Below are 22885 nucleotides of genomic sequence, written 5' to 3'. Positions count from 1 at the left end.
GTGATCAAATTGTGCGCAGCAACAGTTTTTGAGCAATAAGTAAGATACATCTTTTAGATTATTATTATTATTATTTACAAACTGTCAAGTATATTAATTGAATATGACGCCAATACTTCCCGAGGCCCCCACGTCGTTTTTTTAAACTTATTTACTCTTTGCTATTATTTCTGCGCCCGTGGTGACAGCCCCCTCCTCCCGTTAGCTACGGCTCTGATTACAATTTGACAGGAGACTGAGACTTGTTCTTGGAGACAAGAACGAGACGGATGTTCATAAATCAAAACGAGACCGAGAACGAGATAGGCCACGTCACACACGACAGGCTTCCAAGTACCGTCTTGTGACTACGATGTCAAAAGGCCTAAGTTCGAATCCTATGTTCGACATGGAATTTTCATGCTGTTTGTTGCTCCATCTATATCGCCAATTTTTCATCATCCTCATCGTCCCGATTACCTTAAAGAGGCAGAAAAGTAACATTAAAGAACAAAATAAAAATTAACGAAGTGAAGTATATTTTCCCACACCTAGCTGCCAATTCAGGATCTTCAGTTCAAATTCTGGTTAGTGTATGCACTTTAGCTTTGCACCACCCAAGCTGAATATCTGACGTAAAACATGGCGTGTAGCGTTTAATTATACTTGTATTCAACACAAGTTTCTCGCTAGTGTACTAAGTAACATAACTGTTTAAAGTGAACACTTCTTGCAAGAGATGATAACAAAATTCACAATGAATATCTAAATGGTGAAGCAACTTCTAGTCGTGCTATTTGAGTTTTCATATATCGATCGTACTGTACTGAATTGTTTATCAGTACATTGCGCAACGGTTTTGTGAACTTCTGCCTCCAAAGTAGAAAGTCTTCTACAACAAAACGACGAGCCAGAATCGCATGAAAGTTGAATGTGCTTGCGTAGCAAGCAGAGCTCACATAACTATCATCGATATTTGGGAATATTACTCTTTCTCAAATACCGGGTGTTTAAAAAAAAATGATAAAATTTCGTAATCTGATGACGTTACTAATTCTCGTGCAAATAATCTGAAAATTTAACAGTATGTGTAGAAACACCTCAAAAGCCAATGTGTAATGTGGTATGAAGACAACTTTGATTAATGATGAAGCCACATTCCACACAAATTGCAAAGTCAACAAGCATAATGTTCGCATTTGGGGCGAAGAAAATCCCCATGCCACACTCGAGTAACTGAGAGATTCACCAAATGTGGCTGTCTTCTAATTTTTCTCTGGGGCTATGTGAAGCGCCTCTTCTTTGTCCCTTCTCTTCCTACAAGCCCAGAGGAACTCCAGCAGAGAATCAACGCCGCACTGAAGACTTATTTTATCACAGACACGCTGGAGACTGTTATTTTACCACAGACACGCAGCAGCGTGTTTGACAGGAGCTGGACTACCGACTTGACGTGTGCCGTGTCACAAGCAGTGCACATTTTGAACACTTGTGAACAATCATTTGTGACATCCACATACCTTTGAATTTCTTATTCAAATTTTTGTGCATAGATCTAATTGAGTTGAGGATTACATCTGTGTACTTTCCTTTACCTTCACTATGTAATTACCGAGATATTTACATCTGTAATGATATCAATTTTTTTGAAACACACTATATTGTTATGGTACAGTCAAGTTGGTTTCATATATATTGATAGTTTTACAACAAGATTAAATGTCTGCTACTGAGAAGCTTGTTTATATTAATAGTTGACTTTATTTTTGCGAGGGTGGGACGTAATGTATTGTATACATCAATATCAAATATGATTTTTTTTTGTCGTTTAGCGACGCTTCGTTTTTTGTCACTTTTGGCTAATCCTGACGATGAGGTTGAGTGCTGATGAAATTGATCACGGGACACTCACAAAAAAATATTCATGCCTAGACCCAGGATCCTTGGTGTCGTAGAGCGCTGTTTTAACCATTCAGCCACGTAATCGGCAATATCAATATTAATAATTCGTCATTTTCCTCTGTTTCATCCCAGTAGTATTATGGGTGAAATGAAGTCATGTGAGATGTTTCTTGAATTTCCAATAGAATGAATTGTACAGAACTGTATACCCAATGGCAAAAGTAAGACTAGGCTAGTTGTCCGTCACCATTTTGATTCGGTCTATTTCCCACGATGTGAAACAAAAATGAATTTAAATGAAAACGTCAGGGGTCCCGGGTTCGATTCCCGGCCTTGCCATGGGTGTTCTTTGTGCGTGTCACTTCATCATATCATCACTCATCCTGATCTTTGCGATTGGCCAAAAGTGGCAGAAAAGCAGCGTATAATAAATCAGTCATCTTAAAATATAATGAAAATAGCGGAGGGAATTTGTATAGTATTTTTGCCGCTGTTAATCTAATTATCGGTACAAATAAGCGACGTTAATTAAATCAACTGACTTTCTTTTTCTCGGCACTAGGGATTGCGCAGTAAAGAACTTACTTATTCAGTGTATATTACGTACCCCTTTTCTCTACTGCTCGTTTACTGGTCACGTTATTGCCGAGTCTATTTGTGGTTGCTTTGTGTCTCTACTGGTAATGGAGTGTAGTTGCGCATGTTCACTTTGCCACTGTTGGGAATGTGGTGTGAAAATTACTGTCTTCCTACATTTGAAGTTGATGTCAGAAAGACACAAATTCCGCTGACCGTTTCGCAAATAACAGTGCATAGCGGTAGGAATTGTGTAGGGTCTCGAAGCGGATATCCGATGTTGAAATATTTGTGACATTCTTTGTCCGCGCCTTGCTTTGACTTCCTGCTTGAAGGGAAATGTGGATGAATTTCACTGTCTAGGAAAAGTATAAATTTTGCTCCTAATTTTGACTGGGAACCCCTTGACCAAAATAATTTATTTGCGCCAACTGATAACGGTTCCGACTATAGGAATGACTTTCTCTTCTAGTGGACATTTTGCGTGTTGGAAGGAAACGATTTATTTAGCTTAAAATCATGACGTATTTATTTAAATTTTTAATGCATGTAGCGAAGATTAATAAACGTGAGTAGGTGCTTCGTTTATCATGTGAATAAAAGTTCTTTCTCGTATTTCAAGCCTAGCGGCAGCTTATGGACAGTGGCGGATCCAGAAGTTACAGTTGGGAGGGTTGAATTTCAATCGGGCGCCTCACCTCCCCCCCCCCCCCCGAAAACCAATTCTATACTGCACTTGCTCTGTTTTAGGTAAACAATATAAGGTTCTCTTAACAGGAATCAGCAGTATTCTAGAGATTAGTGTATTTTCTGCAATAACAGAGGCCCAAGGCTGGACTTATTGTAGATCGTTATCATAATTCCTCCCATTGTCACGGCAGAGAGAACGATCAATTAGGACTAAAGTGAATAAGCAAAGAAACAAAAACCCATTCTCTGCATGGGTCTCGGGTTTTCTGTTCCCTTTTGATGCACCTTGTACAGTCACGGACAGTGCTGGTTGTAATGATTCCATTGAAAGTCAATGCGTTCATTACAACCCAGAACTGTCCGTGACTGTACAGTGGTTCGGATCCAATCCAATTAGTCTATCATGAGCAGGGAACGGATTTATATGTAAATACATATTATGTATGAAGCTGAAATCAGTTAATTTTTGTATTATCATTGCACATCATGGTACGTAGACTCGAAAAATCCAGTTTTTATTTTCCATATGTATACATATATTAGGTTTTGGCTCATATTTTACATATTTTAGTTATGTTTACATATTATTTCCATATTTCAGGATATTTATTAACATATACTCCATATTCGCACAATAACTACATGTCCCCGACTAACCGAAAGAGTTGGGTGATTTTCTTGCGAAAGCGTACGACTTTATTAAACCCTCCAATTGCGTTAATTACATGTTTTCTGTCATCCTAACAATATATGTTATTTTTCAATTTTACACTTCCCAGCTGTTTGCTTTTGCTATTGTAAAACAGTTGAAATTCCTGTTTATTTACAATTGTTGTCAACAATGGAGAATGAGGGCTCATGCATCGGCTTCTGCTTGCTACAAACGTTATTTTGGCAACGTTGGAAGAGAATCCCAAGTCGAGCAGCACATTGTTAACCCCACCCTCGCTACTAGTTGCTCGCCTGACAGCAGAGCCAGAAGCAAGGATTTTGTGGCACACGTACGGGAGTCGATTCCAGTTTCTCTTCAAGACAGTCACGGCAATAGTTACAATGCCGAGACTGTATTTTATGTAGCTCGTGTAGTGTCTTATGTTATTAAATATTTTTTTTAAAAAGAAAAGTCCATATTTAGCACATTTTTACTGATCATGAGCATAAAGTGCACTTAAATCAAACTTTAAAAAAAAAATAATATTGAATTGTTAAACTCGGTGATAAAAGATAACATTTAGTCTTGAATAATAATAGTAGGAGTAGTAATATATCCAGAAGCTGTTCCATGCAGTTGGAAGGGTCGATCCGATCGCCCTTTCCATGAATCCACACCTCCTTATGGATATATCAACATTTTTGTGACCTGACAATACCGTATGCGCGCGTGTGTATCGACTCAATTTCCGAGAACATGAATGCATGCTCGCCATTGGAGCAAGTGTTTGCTGATGGATTACGTAGGTTCTCAGTTTGTTTTATTCATACCAATGGAGTACATGCTTCCAGAACTTGAAAAATTATCAGGTGCTCAGTTTTATTTACATTACCATTGAAGACTAAAATTGGTAAGCGCTGTAAGTGCCACAAGAATTCAAACACCGTTTTCCACGTTAAACTGTGAAATGTGCCATGCTTTATAATGTGGTAAACGTGAAATGTGGCTGGTAGCCCTCTAAGTAGTTCAAAGGGCGTGTAAAGAGGTCACTAGTGTGCACGTTCTTACGGGCTGATGTGCGGAACGATGCGATTTCCTAACACTTTTGCTTTTGGCACTTACAACGTTTACCACTTATAGTTCTCCTTTGTTTTTTAAAGGTCAGTAGCTGTTGGAACAGAAGGAATCGTTTGATCTCCTTTCAAAGCGAGAGAAATTTAGTTCGTAGTGCAAGGTGCGGGAAAAGACTTTACAAACGGCACTTTCTTCTAAGCTCGAAACGCTACTCGTCGGTGACATAACGTGGCGTGTTAAATGACAAAGTCACATTATGTACTTTCTCTCATTGTTGCAAACTATGTTTTTCACAGCGTACAAGTCATGTAAACCTGTACCGCAACTGACATCTCACGTAGTACACCCTGGACTGCATTTTGCAGACTAACGAGGCTCTGGCGCCTGGACCTGCAGCCAGAATAATCCTTTGAGGACTTGTGACGTTCATATGTGTTTGTCCTTTCATCCATCCTCAACTTCGCGATTAGCCAAAAGTGGCAGAAAAGTGAAGTAAACCAAAATCAATAATTCGTCATTCATACTCATCGTCTCGATTAACCCAAGAAGTAGAAAAGCGACCTAAAATAACCAAAATAAGAAATTGGAATAGTTGTAGATGGTCGCAAAATTTAGATGCAAGGGAATATCATCTATTTAAACGCTCCGCGCATTCTTTAAGATCTCAAGGTTGCCAAACATTTGCAACTTTAGAGCACTAAATCTCTCGGCTGAACAAGCAACGAACAGTACAGCACGCGACCAGTTTGTTGAATGAGAGTTTTAATTGGAACAAATATCGCGAGGCGCCATGCGCGAATGCAGAGGCGACTGAGTGAACAATGAGAAGGGACGTGCAATGCCACAAACATCCTTGAGAAGTGGTTGGCAACGAGCAAGAACGTTGCAGTTAATAAGGCTTTCCTGCTAATTGCTGTTTAAAGGTTTGTGAAATATCGCTGGTGGGAGTTGCGGCAGGAGTCCCACAAAGGCGGGGAGATAACTGTCACCCGCCCCTCCACTTCGCAGTGTTGGTTTATTCTGCAAACGGAACGAGTGCAGTGAAGATGCGAGTGGGTGCGTTATTGTCGCTCGTGTCCAGCCAGTTTTTTTTTTCCTGGCTGGAGTTAACTGCTGGAGACATGTGATTTGCCAGAAGACTCAGTTCGTGCCCGATATCGAGGGAAGGACGAGCTGTTGATGTTTGCGAGAATACATGCGGGCTCTACTAATTAAAAAAAGTTTTCTACGTCACTAAGCGAGAGATTTTTATCACCAACATGTAATCGTGGCAGCTTCTGCTGCGATAAGTGTTTCTCTTCCGGGACCGTTGATCAAGAGCAGATCCCAGTGCAAATATGGAGGAAGAGTTGAAGGTAAGATAACTCCTGTATCGTAGTGTAACGTTCCATTTTGTGTTACCCGGTGATATCACTCCTGAACGTAGCATATACCATTATAATCTGCTTTGGGAATGGTGTACGGGTACTGAAACGCCCTCAGCTGTCTCTGTGGTTCGGTTTCAACACATGAAGTATGTTTTGTGTTAGTGCAAGGCTATCCCACTGCCTTGTCAGCACAGGTTAGGTAACAAATTACTTCCTTAGGTGCATACATCGTAAATTGTTGACCCACGCGAAGATTGACATTCTGAATGTAAGGTTTTGCTGTTGTGTAGCTCCATTTATTCTTCCCAAACATATTGAGCAGCCAAGTAAGGGATTCGAACCTAGAACCTAGAGCACAAACTTTCACGTAACTACAAGATCTCACAGTAGAATGTTAGATGCAATAGTTTTGTTTGTTTACCGTTGTCAATTTCCTTCCTTTTTAGGCTAATAGAAACGATACGGATAAAACATGGTTAAGAACGAACTATCTATCTTCCGGATCTAAACCAAGAACTCTTCTGAGATCGCTGGTCAAATACTCGCTACGCTCGGCAAGATGTTTTTTAAAATAAATTATAAATTAAGCTATTTTTACGTCGGGCTTGCCGGAAACACCCACGCTTTCCTGGGATTTGAACTAGGGATGGCCAAACGGATCCGGATCCAAAAGTTACGGATCTGGATCCGGATCCGGGTCTGAAAGTTTCGGATCTGGATCCGGATCCGGGCCCGAGAGTTTCGGATCTCAATCAGATTATAATATTACCACACCTTAAAAGGTATTATGATCTTCGATTACAAAGACATTTTTCATTTGTTTTTCAAGTGTTGTTCCTAAAATACTTTGCTACGCATCGGCTAACACACTCGTGCACAAAAATAATCTTACTTGTTTAACAAAATGTCAGAGGTGATTTTGTAAATGCCATTGAAACGAATATGTATTCGAATGTATTCGAATTCGAATGTATTGGAAATGAAAACACACATAAATGTGAGACATTCCATTCCAGGATGATCCTTTAACACATACGTATAACAAGATAGAAATGTTATACAAAAATTATACAATTGTTCTATAGTTACAGTTTTACAAATTAAAATAAAACATTATAATATATGCAGTGTTATATAATTACAAAGTGTAAGACTAACAAGGGAGGTTATCTAAGTGTCCCCCTCCGATTTCCATGAAACTTGGCAGTATAGTGGGGCCCAAAGGAAGAATTATGTGTTTTTTTGTTTCAGCTAAAAAACGGTTTTAGGGGGCAAAACCCCCTCAAATGTCAAGATGAGGACAAATTGAAGTGAGGATCTGACCACTGTGTCCCCCTCCGATTTCCATGATACTTGGCAGGTGTGTGTATAAACGGGCCCAAATGAAGAAATGCGTTTTTTTTGTTTCGGCTAAAAAACTGTTTTAGGGGACAACACCCCCCCCCTCAAATGTCAATATGAGGACAAATTTAAGTGGGCATTTGACTTATGTGTCCCCCTCCGATTTCCATGAAACTTGGCAGGTGTATAGTGGGGCCCAAAGGAAGAAATACGTGTTTTTTTTGTTTCAGGTAAGAAACGGTTTTACAGGGCGAAACCCACTCAATTGTCAAGGTGAGGACAAATTGAAGTGGGGATCTGACCCCTGTGTCCCCCTCCGATGTCCATGAAACTTGGCAGGTGTGTGTATAAACGGGCCCAAATGAAGAAATACGTGTTTTTTTTTTGTTTCGGCTAAAAATCTGTTCTAGGGGGGCAACCTCCTCTCAAATGTCAAGATGAGGACAAATTGAGGTGGGGATCTGACCCCTGTGTTCCCCTCCGATTTCCATGAAACGTGGCAGGTGTATAGAGGGACCCAAAGGAAGAAATACGTGTTTTTTTGTTTCAGCTAAAAACTGTTTTAGGGGGCAAAATCCCCTCAAATGTCAAGATGAGGACAAATTGAAGTAAGGATCTGACCCCTGTGTCCCCCTCCGATTTTCATGAAACTTGGCAGGTGTATGGAGGGGACCAAAGGAAGAAATACGTGTTTTTTTTTTGTTTCGGCTAAAAAACTTTTTTAGGGGGCAAAACCCGCCTCAAATGTCAAGATGAGGACAAATTGACGTGGGGATCATCTGACCCATGTGTCCCCCTCCGATTCCCATGAAATTTGACACGTGTATAGAGAGGCCTTATGCTCCCTGTTTCTTCCTATGCCATATTTACGTGGTTTCGGGGTCAGATCCCCACTTCAATTTCTCCTCATCTTGACATTTGAGGTGGGGCCTCTATACACCTGCCAAGTTTCATGGAAATCGGAGGGGGAGACTTAGAACTCCCTTGTAAGTGTATTAATTAATTACAAATCGCGCACGCGCGCACACACACTATATATATATGTATATTAGCAGGTAACAATATGTTATAAGCACATTCTTACTTTCCAAAGAAGAGCATGTGGGATGGAAAAACGGATCCGGATCCGAAAATTCCGGATCCGGATCCAAAAGTACAAGATCCGGATCCGAAAGTTTTGGATCCGGATCCGAAAAATTTTAGGATCCGGAACGAACAGGATCCGGATCTGGCCATCCCTAATTTGAACCTAGTGGTTCCTCTCATCACGGGGCAATATCCTAACCGGGTGTGGAAATCCTGGAAATAGGACGTTTCAGAAAATGATGTATGCCGAGGCACATAGTGGTTCGGATCCCACTTTATACTGTAGGTCCAGTCCAGATTAGCCTTACTGTGCATAAAGTGGACTTAAAACTCCAAGTCAAACAATCAATGTAAGTGACTGTGGGAACCGTCGTCGTCAGAATTCGTGTTGTTCGATTGACTCCACTCGCTATTTTGTCTCCCGACGATTCTGGGCCCACCATAGTTTTTGTTCATTCTTCTATATCACTTAATTATCTTTTATCCTAACCGTCACGATTATCTTAAAGACACAGAAAAGCGACGTTAAATAACCAAGCTAGAATGCGCTGACATTGAAACTTTTATACTGTGAAATTATATTTTCATTTTATAACAGTATGATACGAGATAGAGTCCGGCCATGGAAGATGAGCCTAGCTCAAGTGGGCGAATTTAAACGAGAGGGGAAGTAGATTTCAGATCAGTATTTCGTTTCTATGTTGTTTATTGTCACTCGCATTTTACAAAGGTTCTTTACTGATATGAAATTTCACTTTTCTGAGAGGAAGAGGCAATTTTCATGAAATCTGCTTTCCATCTTCGTTCTGCATGCAACCGTCACCCCTATTTTGCCAATGAACTCGTCCAATTAGCGCATGCGCACTTGCGTCGATGGCTCCAACTAACGCAGGCGGACCACAGACCCGTCATTAAGATGGGGATATATTTTAACCTTTGCACATTTAACTTTTAAAAGACATCTCGTATACTTGAAACTTGCACAATTCACACTGAGCCTACCTCTGATTGTAGAAACATGCTTGTCGTATCTCCCGATTTCTTTCAATGGTGTGCTGTGGGACACGTCACTGCATTAACAATATACAAAATATTAACTTCATGGCTTTGCTAGTTCGAGGGTAGCGAACCTCGTGGTGTTTCGAGTACAAATTCATTCAAAACATTAAATGTCGGACAGCATTTTATTTTCGTCTTTGATGTATTTCTTTATGTCGCAAATTCAATATTGTGAAGGAATTTTCATTACGCATCTTGCTAAATAGCAGTAGACAGTAGCATTTTATCAATAAAAATAATAAATATCGACCCCTTCTCCATAGGTTGCTTAATAGGAATCCTTAAATGTTATTCTATATTTAGTGTAATTTTACTTTTCTGCTTTGGATAAACTATAACCACTTTTTACTTCGAATCTGCACATCTGGTCCTGGGTTCGATATCCAGTGGAGGCACATGGTGTTCGGATTCCACCTTAAACAGTAGGTCCAGTCTCGATTAGCCAATCTGTGCATAAAGTGGACTTTAAACAAAAACTCAAAACTCAAACTGAAATCAGCACTTCTGTGCAGATTAACGCTGTGTGAACACCATCGGGTGTGCCTCGTGATGCGAACAAATGTATGATTGTTTAATGATTATTTAAAAAGAAAAATCCATTCATTGATTCAGGCCCACTTCTCGGTTAACAAGTCTATGTCTGACCGTGGAAATACCTACGAATCATTCCCGGAACTGGCACAAAAAAATGGAACTGTTAGAAAAAAAATTGAGGTATCCTTACAGAATGTTTTTACTCTCCTAGTGGAACTATATAATCATATGTATTGTCGAGACGTAACTTTGTCACTGTGTAGTCACAGTCGGCCAATACTTGCCTCGTTCCAATAAACTAAAAAGAGAGAAAAAAACTAATAAGCTTTAAGCTACTTTGTATTGTTGTACCTGTAGACGGCATAGTTGTTGTTAATGATGAAAAAGGACTGAATGCAGATCAGACGACCACGACGACAACAATTTTTTATTGTGTTGTAATAATAATGCATTGTTCCATTATATTTTTTACTGCTTAATGATGATAACCAAAGTGATAATGTATTCAGAATATTAATTGAGCAAATGCCTTGAGAAATAAGTAGTTTACTGAGATTACATTACTTAATAACCATAAATTCCTCTTGCGAGTGAACAATATTGTGCATTTTCTTAAATTGATTGACTTGGCTTATTTTACTTCGCTTTTCTGCCACTTTTGGCTAATCACGAATATGAGGATGAGTGATGATTTGATGAATTTGATGAAGCGACACTCACAAAGAACATCCATACCCAGGACGACATTCGAACCTGGGTTCGCGCTGTGCTAACCATTCCGCCTTGGAGGTCGTCACTTCCTTAAATTGAAAGTCCTTTGCTTGTGATAAGAGACCTCAGTAGTTGACTGTTCTTCGTGAGATATCACAAGTGTCCCATATATTGATTTCCATCCGAAATTGAATTAAAACAAATTAGGCGGGTGGCAGAAGTTGGCGCTGTTACCACGTCGGAGCACAACTCGTTGTGTTCAGAGGTTTAAGAGAATGAAAGATGTCGTAGAGTTGGCCTTTGTAATCCATGTGATACAAACGGACAGTATTTGCTCGAAACGGCAGGGATGACCAAAAGTGAAGTCGGTCTGACCCTCGAACTTGGCAACGCAGCCCGGTTGACGTTGCCACACAGTGCGCGGGAACCAGCGACTTTTGTCCCGCTCTCGCTTTGCTTTTCCCATACGTGGCACCAGCGCAATTCTGCCCAGCCGCCTATTTTCATGGCCGTGAGTTTAGGTTTAGTCTGAGAAGCTTCTCGATTAGATTTATTAGCAAGCAATACGGAAGAACAATATTTGCATCCCTTTCACAAAAGAATGGCTGTGACGAACGAGTAGCTCTGCTAGCGTATAAAGCATTGCAATGCAAAGCGATTGCGAATTCACCCACAGCGCGTGCTCCGAATGTTTATTAGGTGAGGCAATATTTCTATGAATGTGTAAATGAATGGAAGGAAGTAAGGTTCACCAAGTGTTCTAGTGACAGGAAATTATATAATAATGGGACCGTGAATGAAAAGAGTAAATCGTGTGTATGTCCTGTCTGAAGAATGGGCCTGGTCAAAGCAAACTATTGTAGGTGGCAGCACCCCTGTTGTGTCCCCACGCTTTTGATGGGCAATTGTTCTCCCATTTAAATACATGTCAAATTTGATGCTGAACGCGCTATTACATTAAATTGCAAGTTTAATTTCATATTAACCTCAGAAATTATGTGTGAACATGATAGTTGAATAATCATTGCTGTAAAAGTAAGAGTTTTGAAAATACGATGGTCAACAAGAGAAAAGATATCGGAATTCAAAAAAGCCTTAAAATTTGCACAGCACTTGTTAACGTCACTTGAAATTATCACAATATAAGTGCTTTATTGTTGTGAATCCGGTAAAGAATAATACATAATAATTCCGCGCAACTGTACTTTTATTTTTATAGTTATTAATAACCGAGTCTTTTTTTACGTGATGATATACTTTTCCACACAGCTGTTTTATATGTATACATGTATCGAGAATAATAGTTATTGCAAAAAGTATTTTATCTTCTGTTTCGCAGCTTCTAGGGCTTTCTTATTTACAGGAATTATATTTTTAAAATTATTGTTACAAAAAAAAGGACGAAAATACGAGGGGAAAATGTCTGCTTAATATAATGAAAACATACGTTAATAGTAATTTATAGGATAGGCAAGTGTATAATAGTAAATGTCGTGCACTTACGCAATTAATACATTTTTCTTTATAATTTTGGTAGTTCTTCCTATTCCTACTCCCGCAATTAAATTACACATACTCGCAAAAAAAAAAGTAGTGTAAAAATTAAATTTTGTATTATCGACCCATGGCAGCTAGAGACGACCCAAATGAAGTCATGTTTAGTGCTCTTTGTGCATAAACATACTACATTTAGCCAGTTTGCGCTACCCTGCCGTTGCGCTTTAATATATTAATTCTTAGATACAGGAGACTGTAATTTTCGGAAACTTATGAGTTGCTACATAATCTTAAATCTTTACTAAACCCATTTTTATTGTCTGTTTACACGAGAAAATCTTACCTTCGTTGAAAATAACGTTTCAATAGCCATCCCATCGCACTCCAATGTAAAGCTTAGGACATCCAAATGACGAACGAAACTTTTTAGGTATACAACAGGGGTGGCGCAACCACCGGAAAAGTTTGGCAATGAACAGACACATTGTGCACAAATACAACGGTTTTTGTTTTCAGGGTGTTCATGTAGTCTCGCTGATTTTGCGAGGGCTGAGAGCGTTAAGTATTAACTTTCAATCGAATTTCCCGGGTTTGTGTCCCCACCTGGGCACGAACGTTCATTGTAACCTTTCATCAATTTCATCTAATCACCATCGTCGTTTGGAATAAGGACGTAAAGGAACACAAATAGAGATGAGGCATTCCATATCAAAGTGCTCCTGAATCTCAATTTTTAAAATTAAATGCAACGCTCTAACTTTATCCTATCTTGTGAGTTAAAACCTAAAATTGTTTTTTGGATAAAAATTAAAGTGTTATACATAATTAAGTTAGAAAGTAGAAGGTGTTTTACATATTATTTGTTTAACTTTTTTATTTACTTTTGTATTCTATTGCGCCCCACCCGTGACACCAATAAAACTTATTTTCTCCTTTAACTGTTGCATTCCCCCCTCAACTCCACTTCTCTCTTTGTCTTAAAAAATATATTTCATTATTTGACAATTCACAGAAATTAAAATAAATTTCTTATTGACTAAAGAGGCAGTATTTCCCCTTTCACTTGTAGCTATAAATCTGGGAAAGTATTGGAAGGGTAGTTATGTTTAATCAACCGCGTCAAGTTTCATATTTCATTTCCCAGAAAAGAAAAGTGTCCCAACTTTCAGTAGAATAGTTACTTTCATAAAAAAAATGTAGTCCGCGTGTCCCACCCGTGGCAATGGAATACTCCAGATAAATATCTTACGCTAATTGCAAAACATTAATGTTTCACACACTAATTTTAGAAGAGAGATGTCATCAGCGACATTCTGCAGCTAAGTGTCTGTGACACTATCAGTAGGCCAATATATTGTCACTTTTTAGACTTATCACATGTAGGGGATAAGAAAATCTACCAAAGTCGTCACATACATCCATCGATAACCTTGCCCTTAATAATTCAATATCTAGCCTTCGAATCAAGGTAGATTGATTTAAATCAGGTTGATTTAATTCGCGATTTAAGTCAAAATTTAAATCGGGTGATTTTTTAAAATCCAATGTAAATCACTCTGAATGAATAAATCGTAGAATAATGTATATAACGATTTTGTAAATATCAGAATCACTTTTAGTGAAAGTACATTAATCTAGAAATCATTTAATGGTGTTTATTATGCTCTAAGAAAGAAAAATAAAGGAAACAAAAATATATGTACTGATGGGGTGAACTTCATACGAAAGGAAATGTAACATGTAAACACACTTAAATTTCTCTTGATTAAAATTCAATAATTTTTATGGGCAAAATTAGCAAACTTTTTTTTGTAGAATAACAAACAAAATACGAATCATGTATAACCGTAAATAGTGTCACCATGATTAAACTGTAAATAAACATGGCAGCTGATATTTTGCAAACTATCATTAAAACATATATGCCGAAATTAAGCTCGGACACTACAGAAATATTTTAAGTTACAATTATATAGTGTAGTTCATCCATAATGTTTTATTTTCACTGGAAGAAATGTTAATGAAATTATTATAGTTTCATTACCATACTCAACAAACATTTCCATAGTACGTTTGTACCTCGTATGTACAGTATTTTTATCCACCCTTCTTTGAAATCATACACTGCCTCTTTGACGACCCCGACCCCCAAAATAGAAGTATAGTTGAGTTACGTCAGGTGACAGTGACGGCCATATTATTGGTACTCTCCCGAACTCAGTATGAGACTTTCGTTGAGCTATTTTTGGAGACTGAGTTTCGTGATAGAACACGCCGAATCCTTTTCTGGATTTGACAGCATTTATGTTCCTTGGATGAAGCACCTTGGTCACCACGTCAACGCAAACCTACAACAAGATACTTGGTGATCGTTAGTGTAGAATTACGCAAACCTGTGCCTGACATAATTTTATGACAGACTTTATGAACACCCCACATGCATACAAATTGATGAGTATTGAATATTTCTTTCCTATAGCTTACCTGGATAAAAGTGCTTCGTATGAACATTCGGTCCCTGGTTGGCCTAATATTAGATTTACTATGTCATAAGTGAAAACTGAAAAGTAGACCGTTCAAACAATTGCTGACTAAACATTCCGTATTTATTATATAACAAGCGGTCTTCTAAAAAGAAGACACGTTACTTGGAATAAAGAAGGGTGCTCAGAATTCTCTTTTCCTAGAAAATCTGCTATCGGTGATAAGTTTACATGAGTATCCACTTGACGTTTTATATTGCTTTCAGATACGGTACTTAAATTTACACATGAAAGGTGCAAGACTTGTGGCAGTAAAAGGCCTGGCTACCTATCCTTCAGTAAACAGTTCTCTTCGTTACCATAAAGCAAATTTGAAGAAGAAAGTTACGTGAATTTCCTTAGGTCATTGCTTCCGGTGACTTTTTCGTCGTTCAAAACACCCACGTTCTGACTGACTGCGATGTTTACGTACATACTTATCTATGTAAATGTTGTTGATTTCTGCCGCTTCCTTTGATCGAGTCGTTCTCACAGTTGTCAAGAGAGCTCAGTGTTTAGAAGAATATTACATTTTTCGCATGGTTATTACTGTCCCTATCAGGGAGTATCCATGCGGTTAAATCTTCCACGTGGATACGAATGTCTTAATTATTATTACCAGAATTTATCTTCCCGTGGCCACCTCTACAGCCGAAGGAGTTCAGTGTTCGCTTTACGATTCCGGGTTCGAGTTTTGACCTAGGGATGGATGTTGCTTTGTGTCTCTTTTTTCATCCTTATCGTCGCAATTAGCCATGAGTTGCAGTAAAGCGACAAATGCATAATAGGGTTTCCTGTGCAGTGTATTAACATAATTGAATGGCTCGGGTGTAAAACATGGTAAATGACATTTTGGTCATTTCTGAGTTCATTAAGAAGATAGGTTGTTATAAGCTATACTGTAGATAAATTGTTTTCTTGTTGTGCTTACCAATTTCACAAGGCTTCACTGAGTCCAATGCAAATTGTATGACATGGCAATTTCCCTCGAAAATTGAAGGCAGGCACATTTTGCTTTGTAACTAAAAATAACCAAAATGTCACTTACGGTGTTTTACACCCGAGCTTATTAATGCAAATGTGTTACGCGTTATTGTCCTTTTTAAGATCCTCATACAACATGAGAGAAACTGGCGGAAGCGAAAACCACACCTGAGTTGCAAATCCAATATAACCAATTCTTCATGGATAGTGGACGGGATTGTCTGCAGTAATGGTCCTGTTAAAAAAATCCTGGAACTAGCATGACACTAATTAAACTAGTAGCGTGGTAGACCAGCCAAAGTGATGAATTGTGAAGCTTAAATCTTGAATGTGTAGAGTTGGTGGACAGGACCAGGGTCCTACTCGCGAACGAATTTGACATGACAAGATATTATTTTCGCTTCATGCTATGTTCGTGCATAGTTGTACTGGTGAGTTTGACGCTACTTCATGTGCAGACCAGTTATTTCGTTCCTGTTTTCAAACCCATTTTTCGGTTACGGTTTTTCCTTTAATAATTGTTAGCTACATGTCGTGCCAGTAGAATCAGAATCACCCGTGTTTTTTTCTTCTTCTTTCTATTTTTGGAGATATTCCACGACTAAAACTGACGTTTCTCCGTAGTTTCTTTTAGTTTTTCTACGAAATACTGATACAGAACCTTTAACACTTGCAACACTTCTTCTCTCTTTCATACTAAAAAGTCTTCCGGCTTACCCTGTGGTACAAATTAGCTACGGCAATTCGACCACTGGCTAATTCTGTAATAATAATATACTCAGTCATGAAGGACATGTTCGATTAATTTCTCGGTTCCTATACAAATGTGTTAAATTCAGTTCTCGAAGTCAACGCCTATAGCTAAGAAGATTTCCGCAAAGCATCTCCACCGGTTGTCTCATTGTTACCATGTTAAACCATATAGGAGCATTCCCCCTCCCCCAGCTAACCCCAAGGCTCGATCAAACACTCCCCAGCTAACATTTTCCACTAGTTAAATTGATTCATCTACTTCTACATTGTAATGGACTTGTACATGGTGGCTCCCAGATGGCGCAGTGGTACCGTCATCGCCTGGTAATCAAGGGGTCCCGGGTTCGATACCCGGTGGAGGCACATAGTGGTTCGGATCCCACTTTAAACGGTAGGTCCAGTCCCGATTAGCCTTTCTGTGCATAAAGTGGACTTAAAACAACAATTCAATTCAATTTATATGGTGGTATATGAAAGCGAGGGGAAATATAAGAGGAAATTTCCCCTTATGATGATGTCACGGTATTCAGTGACATATAAATCACAGTTCAATATTTTTCATTATGTATCGTTAACCATAATATGACTTATGTAAGGCGTGAGATTTGTTTTTGTCATTCGAATAGTTCATAAGTATCTGTTGTGAAAATCAAATTCGAGCAAGACAAGGCAGGTTCTCTGAGTCACGACAACGATCGTGAACAAGGTTCATTCCTTACGTTGCACCTGTACGAATATCGACCTCATGAAATATCTCCTTTTCCCGTCGGCGGACCTATAATATATGAAATTTGGACAACACGTTATAAACCAACATCATTGAAATACCATGCCGTGGAAACCGGCCAACGACGCCGCCAACACCATCCGTTGCGATCGCCCAACCAGCGAATGTCCAGCCGACGCCCGAGATGAGAATGTCCAGCCGACGTCGAGAGAGATGCGCGACGTCGAGAGGAAGTGAAAGTGCCAAATAGCATCACCACTGCCCTTCGTCGCGGTTGACATCCGAAGGAACATTTTTTCGTCACAATGGAACCTGGTGTGAATTCCCTTACCTAGGAAAGATGGACCACCCGACGATGTAGCAGAGTCTGGTAGAGTATTCTTCTGTCGATTCGCATCCACGTACGAATGTATTTTCTGTCAACGCCCTACCACTAAAGCCGAAACCACATTGATTCGCGATTCTCGACTGATTCAGGAATTTCAAACCTAACTTTCGTGCCTTGTATTTTGAGTAATTGTTATATAATAGGTCGTTTCATGTTTATATTTTTTAATCTTTTAAATGTCAGTATTTTATGATAAAGCTACTTTATTGCGTTAAATTCCATTGTAACTTGTGAATGTGTGCTTCATTGTAATGTAATCAGCCGCCCAGTCGTTTCAAGAACTTACCGAATTCGACTGTTTAGTCTTTTATTTGTTGAATATGTATGCTAAGCTCACCAGGTCGTGCAAATGTGGTAGTCTCTATTGTATAGTGATATTGTAATTTTCGCTCGCGCCGATGGTTATTTGAAGTATTCCGGCAGCTGGAGCCAAATTAAGTATTGCATCACTCTGTAGAGGTGTAATTGTTTTCAAAGGACGAGAGAGGCTTGTTGTAATACATCCGTCCGAGAAATTTGGTAAATGTCATACTTGTGGTATAGATGCGTAAAAACGAAAGATTTAACTATCATTCTGATAATATTCTGGCGCATATTGATAGTAATGGGCACAGGAGCAGAAAGATCAACGACCTAATTCAAGTTCAGGTTAAACAAAAAGGAAGAGTACGTTGATTAAACACGAGCCTTTTAGTATGTGTACTTTCATGTTGAAATACCCCATGAGAATGAATGAGTGAGAGAATGAAAGAATGAGTCCGGGGGACATATAAGGTGTTTGTTATGTAAATATTTTGATTCCAATATATACATATTTTACTGTTCGTACGAGTTATCATTGATGTTTACAGGTACCAGGTGTATCAGGTACAATGCGATTTGCTGTTTTTTTTGTGCCGACAGATGTCAGGTAAAATGCAAGGTGATATATTTCTAGGTATTTTATCCCCATTTCCGCATTGAAAGGGTAGCATTACCGTTCAGAACCCGAACTAAACCTGGATCGTTTGCTATTGCACAATCGGCATTTTTGCCATTTGTGACTGTGGTGTTAATAATTGCTAATGTTTGTCACTTGGAGGGAGGAGAATTTTGTCTCACTGGATTCATAAAGCGTACGCATTTTCGCCAAGTAATTATAATATGTGTTTTTGCAAGAATCCACATTTTTGTGAAAGGATCCTTCTGAGTAGAAAGGGCAATGCGTCAACCTCCGTGGCGGAGTGGTTAACACAGCTACGACGCCAAGAGTCCCGGGTTCGGATCTCGGTCTGGGCATAGGTGGTGTTGTATATCTTCATCAATTTCATCATACTCATCCTCATCTTCACTATTACACAAAAGTGGCAGAAAAGCGAAGAAAATTAGCCAAATCAATCAATCAGAAAGACCAATGCATATAATTTATGGTAATACACCAATTTATACAAAAGTGTTGTAGAACTGAAGCAACTTGAATCAAATTGATTATCAGAAGAAGTTCAAGTTACATTTGCACACTTTTTATTATTAACGAGATTCTTCTGATGAGCTTCCAGTTCTTTCAAAACTTTTAACCAATAAGCAGGATTTCCTTCACTCGTGCTTCAAGATTATTCGGTACTACGGAAATTGTACGGGCAGACTTTGTACACTTAATCCCACTTAATCCCAAATTGTTAGTTATTCTTATTGTCGCGTTAAGCTGAAGTGGCAGAATTAAAGTAAGGAATATAAGGAACCAACTTTTCTTGATTTGTGAGATCATCTCTTAAAGAAACGCGTTGGCCTCATTCCTACAAAACTAATATCAATCCACAATTTTCGGTTTATGGATAACATTAAGCTCAGTGGCGAGGCGTGACATTTTTACGTAGTCATCGCAAGACTTGTCAAACGTCAGGGTCGATCTTTTCAACCTGGAAGGGGGGGGGGGCACAATATTTCTCTTCAGTAAACGCCAAAAATATTACAAGCTTTCGATAGCTTCTACCCTGAAGATGAGAGCTCTCGAAAGCTTGTAATCTTCTCCACAACTCACCTGGTCGATACTCCGAGAGAAATTTTTCATCAAAGAAGAAAATGTCTTCAGTAAAAATATTGTTTGAAAGCATTTCAAAAAGTGCACAAATCCATACGCTGTGCACACCTGCCCGGTCCATTTCAGTTGTCATCATATATTAGAAAAAAAGTCAATTATTGGCTCCCTGTAACTAAGCGTGATTTATAACATCATCTGGGTTGTGAAAACGATGGGATGGTTTTCTTTTAACTTTCTTGTGTGGCAAAGTCGATAAGAATACATGGTATTTCATTCATTCCCTGGGACAGCACTAAATTTATACTTGAGTGTAGCAATGCAAATCCGTTAAATGCCCCGACATAACTGCCGACCCGTCATAAGCTTGAGCAATATTAAATTTTTCCTCCAGTTTCTACTTATTGACAATTTTTGCATGAACAAATAACCCGTATGCAATCGGTACTCACATCAATAAAACCAATAAACCCTCCTCCTTATGCACAGATGTCAAGACAGTTGACAATTGAGACCTACTGTTAACATAATTGAAAGAATGTCTGATTTTTCAGTTTATTTAATTTTTTCACTCACATCACTAATTGCATGTATTAGATCATTGCATTGCATGCATTTTAATCCTGATGACGTCAGAGAAACCCTGCCGTAAACATGGGAGCAAAAAAAAAGGGCCTTTTATGACCAGACCTTCAGGCGGTCGTCGGGTGTCTTCCGAGCAGGTAGAGAGATTCGCACATTTTCCGCGATGACCTGGGCCAGCGAACGCCATTGCCTTAGCGCGAGTGTTGTCCACGGGGAATAGTACTGGGCTCTCATTCCGATGCGCTAAACTTCGCGAATCCCTTCCGTATTTCTAGCCGTTTCATGGTGTCGCTTGGCTTATTTCGCACAAATATGAGAATATTCTGACATATTTTTTTACATCTTCTCTAAAATATTTAAAATGCAGTATTTTTATAATTTTGCTAAGTCATCGCCGAATCTGCCGATGACCGGACGCCTCTGATTTTTAAGCTGTAATCGTAGTAGCCGTTAGAATATTACTAAGCGTGTTTATGAACAGTGTTATGTCAATATTTTCTGTAGGTTTGATGAACTGAAGCAAATGTTCTGAACTAACCGTGACAAAAATATTGAGCCCTCTGTTTGCGTGCTTGTAAAATTGTACTCCGTGGGTGAAAAAAAGTCAAATATACCTCATTGGAAAGCTTCAAGTATCCATTTTTAATAAGCTTCATCTAAAAATTAATCTTCGTTGCATTTTCGTATTATAATGAAAAATTCACTAAAAAGTAGTGTTGCCCACGAGACGAGACGAGACGAGACTTTGGTCTGTCCCGTCCCGTCTCGTGAAAATGCTGTCTCGTCTCGTGTCTCGTCTCGAAAATATTAGTTTGTCCCGTCTCGTGTCCCGTCTCGAAGGGTTCTGTCTCGTCTCGTCTCGTCCCGTCTCGTTTTGTCCCGTCTCGTCTCGTAAAAGTGATCCGGGATATCATGCCAACAAAAGTCAAAAGTAGCAGAAACACGAAATATTTTTCCGGAAAGTGGGATAAAGCTCTAAATATTTTACCCATTGCGTGGTGAGAATAAATAAGGTTCGTTAATCATGAGGACATTAATATTAAAAATGCAGTTTGTTGGTTAATGATTGCTAGGTATCTTATGAAATCTACCTTGTGGTTTTTCTCGCTTCATACAACTGTCTATCCATCGTACATTTATACCAAGTTTGTTAGAACCTGTCCCGTTTCCCGCGCTAGCGATCGCTCGACAGTTTTGGTGCCAATGAGAAACGAGAAAAAAGTCGTCTGCTGGGCAGGGAGGAGCGAATGGAAGCCAGATGAGAGGAGCTTACGTAGACGCTGTTGCCACGTTGCGTATTTTAATTTGCTGCCTGGATTTGGCTTTCCCCAGCACGGAGTTCAGGCGGTCTTCAGCAGCAACACCGCTTGGTTTATGCTAGAAAAGCCAGCGATCAGCTACCGCGGGAAGCCGGACAGGTTGTAACAAACACGGTATAAGTGAGTGCTCTTTTTCATTACTGCTATACCTTTTGGAAGTCTTGAAATGTTTTCCAATAGACCTTCTTTCTTTCTGAATGTTGAACTTCCGTGCACTATGAAAATGTACATTTTTTCTTTAAATTCTAAGCTTGGCGCTGGGGAGCAACAACAAAGTTTTTAAATGTGTAGTACGAACACAAAAGACTATTTAAAATTTCAATATTTAGTATATTACAAATAGAAAGCATTTATTGTTCTTAATATTGTTAAACATCTTCTATGACATAAGTTTCAAAAAGTGTTTCCTTGTGATATTGTGCTGTTTCTTATGCTCAGCTTATGACGCACATACTTTGTTTTCCCTATAGCCTCTAAGTCCGGTACCACCACCGCTTGATCTAATTTATCCTTCGGCAAGCACGCATCTAGAAATATATGTCGGGGGAGGGTGTCTGAGCCAAGTGTTTCAGAAAAAATGATAATAATAACATTAACGACAACAATTAAGCAAATGTTTAAATTAATGCATTAATATACTTCATAGGTCTATTCACTTGAATATGTAAATTAATCAATTCTATTATTGTTATTGCATGACATGTTACAAAGATCGTAGAAGAATAGTAATATAACAGCACAAATATTAGCTAATATCTAGCTTACGTGTAGTTAAGATCGTCAAAATCTGCATAAAAACAGCTGTCCTGGCAAGAAAATTAATGTAAAAAAAGGTAATGAATTGAATATTTGCTGAATAACAAAAAAAGACGTTACATCCAGTTGACGAAAAATAAAGTTCCTGATTAATATTTTATGCTCATTATCATAAGTAGTAGCGTACATAAAACTTCATTGATACTGTCATTCAAAGCAGTATGATCCCAATAGAATCCTTATTTTCTAGTAAGTTCGGCAGGAATATGTAACCCTCGATTATGCTAAACAAATGTATTTTTTGTTTAGCTAGAGCAAGGCCCCAGGAGGATGCAAGAAGCCTTTCCTGCAAAAGTGTATGTTTTA

At 38.8% G+C, this 22885-nt stretch overlaps 1 protein-coding gene across 4 annotated transcripts in view; it reads left to right on the top strand.

Moving 5' to 3' along the window:
* Window positions 1-22885, top strand: part of FucT6 (alpha-(1,6)-fucosyltransferase 8) — a 122614-nt gene that overhangs the window by 21237 nt on the left and 78492 nt on the right. For 2 of the 4 annotated variants that reach the window (XM_083111636.1, XM_083111635.1), the window contains exon 1: window positions 5758-6228. The exons of the other annotated variants lie outside the window; for them this stretch is intronic. In XM_083111636.1, coding sequence (XP_082967762.1) covers window positions 6211-6228 — 18 coding nt within the window. In that variant the 5' untranslated portion in view covers window positions 5758-6210. Of the gene's footprint in view, window positions 1-5757; window positions 6229-22885 lie in introns of those variants that run through there. 4 annotated transcript variants of the gene reach the window in all.

The sequence above is a fragment of the Lepisma saccharinum genome, chromosome 25, assembly GCF_977018435.1.
Source record: "Lepisma saccharinum chromosome 25, izLepSacc3.1, whole genome shotgun sequence".
Taxonomy (NCBI): domain Eukaryota; kingdom Metazoa; phylum Arthropoda; class Insecta; order Zygentoma; family Lepismatidae; genus Lepisma; species Lepisma saccharinum.
The sequence above is the reverse complement of the archived record's forward strand: the minus strand, read 5'-3'. Positions and strand labels throughout refer to the sequence as shown.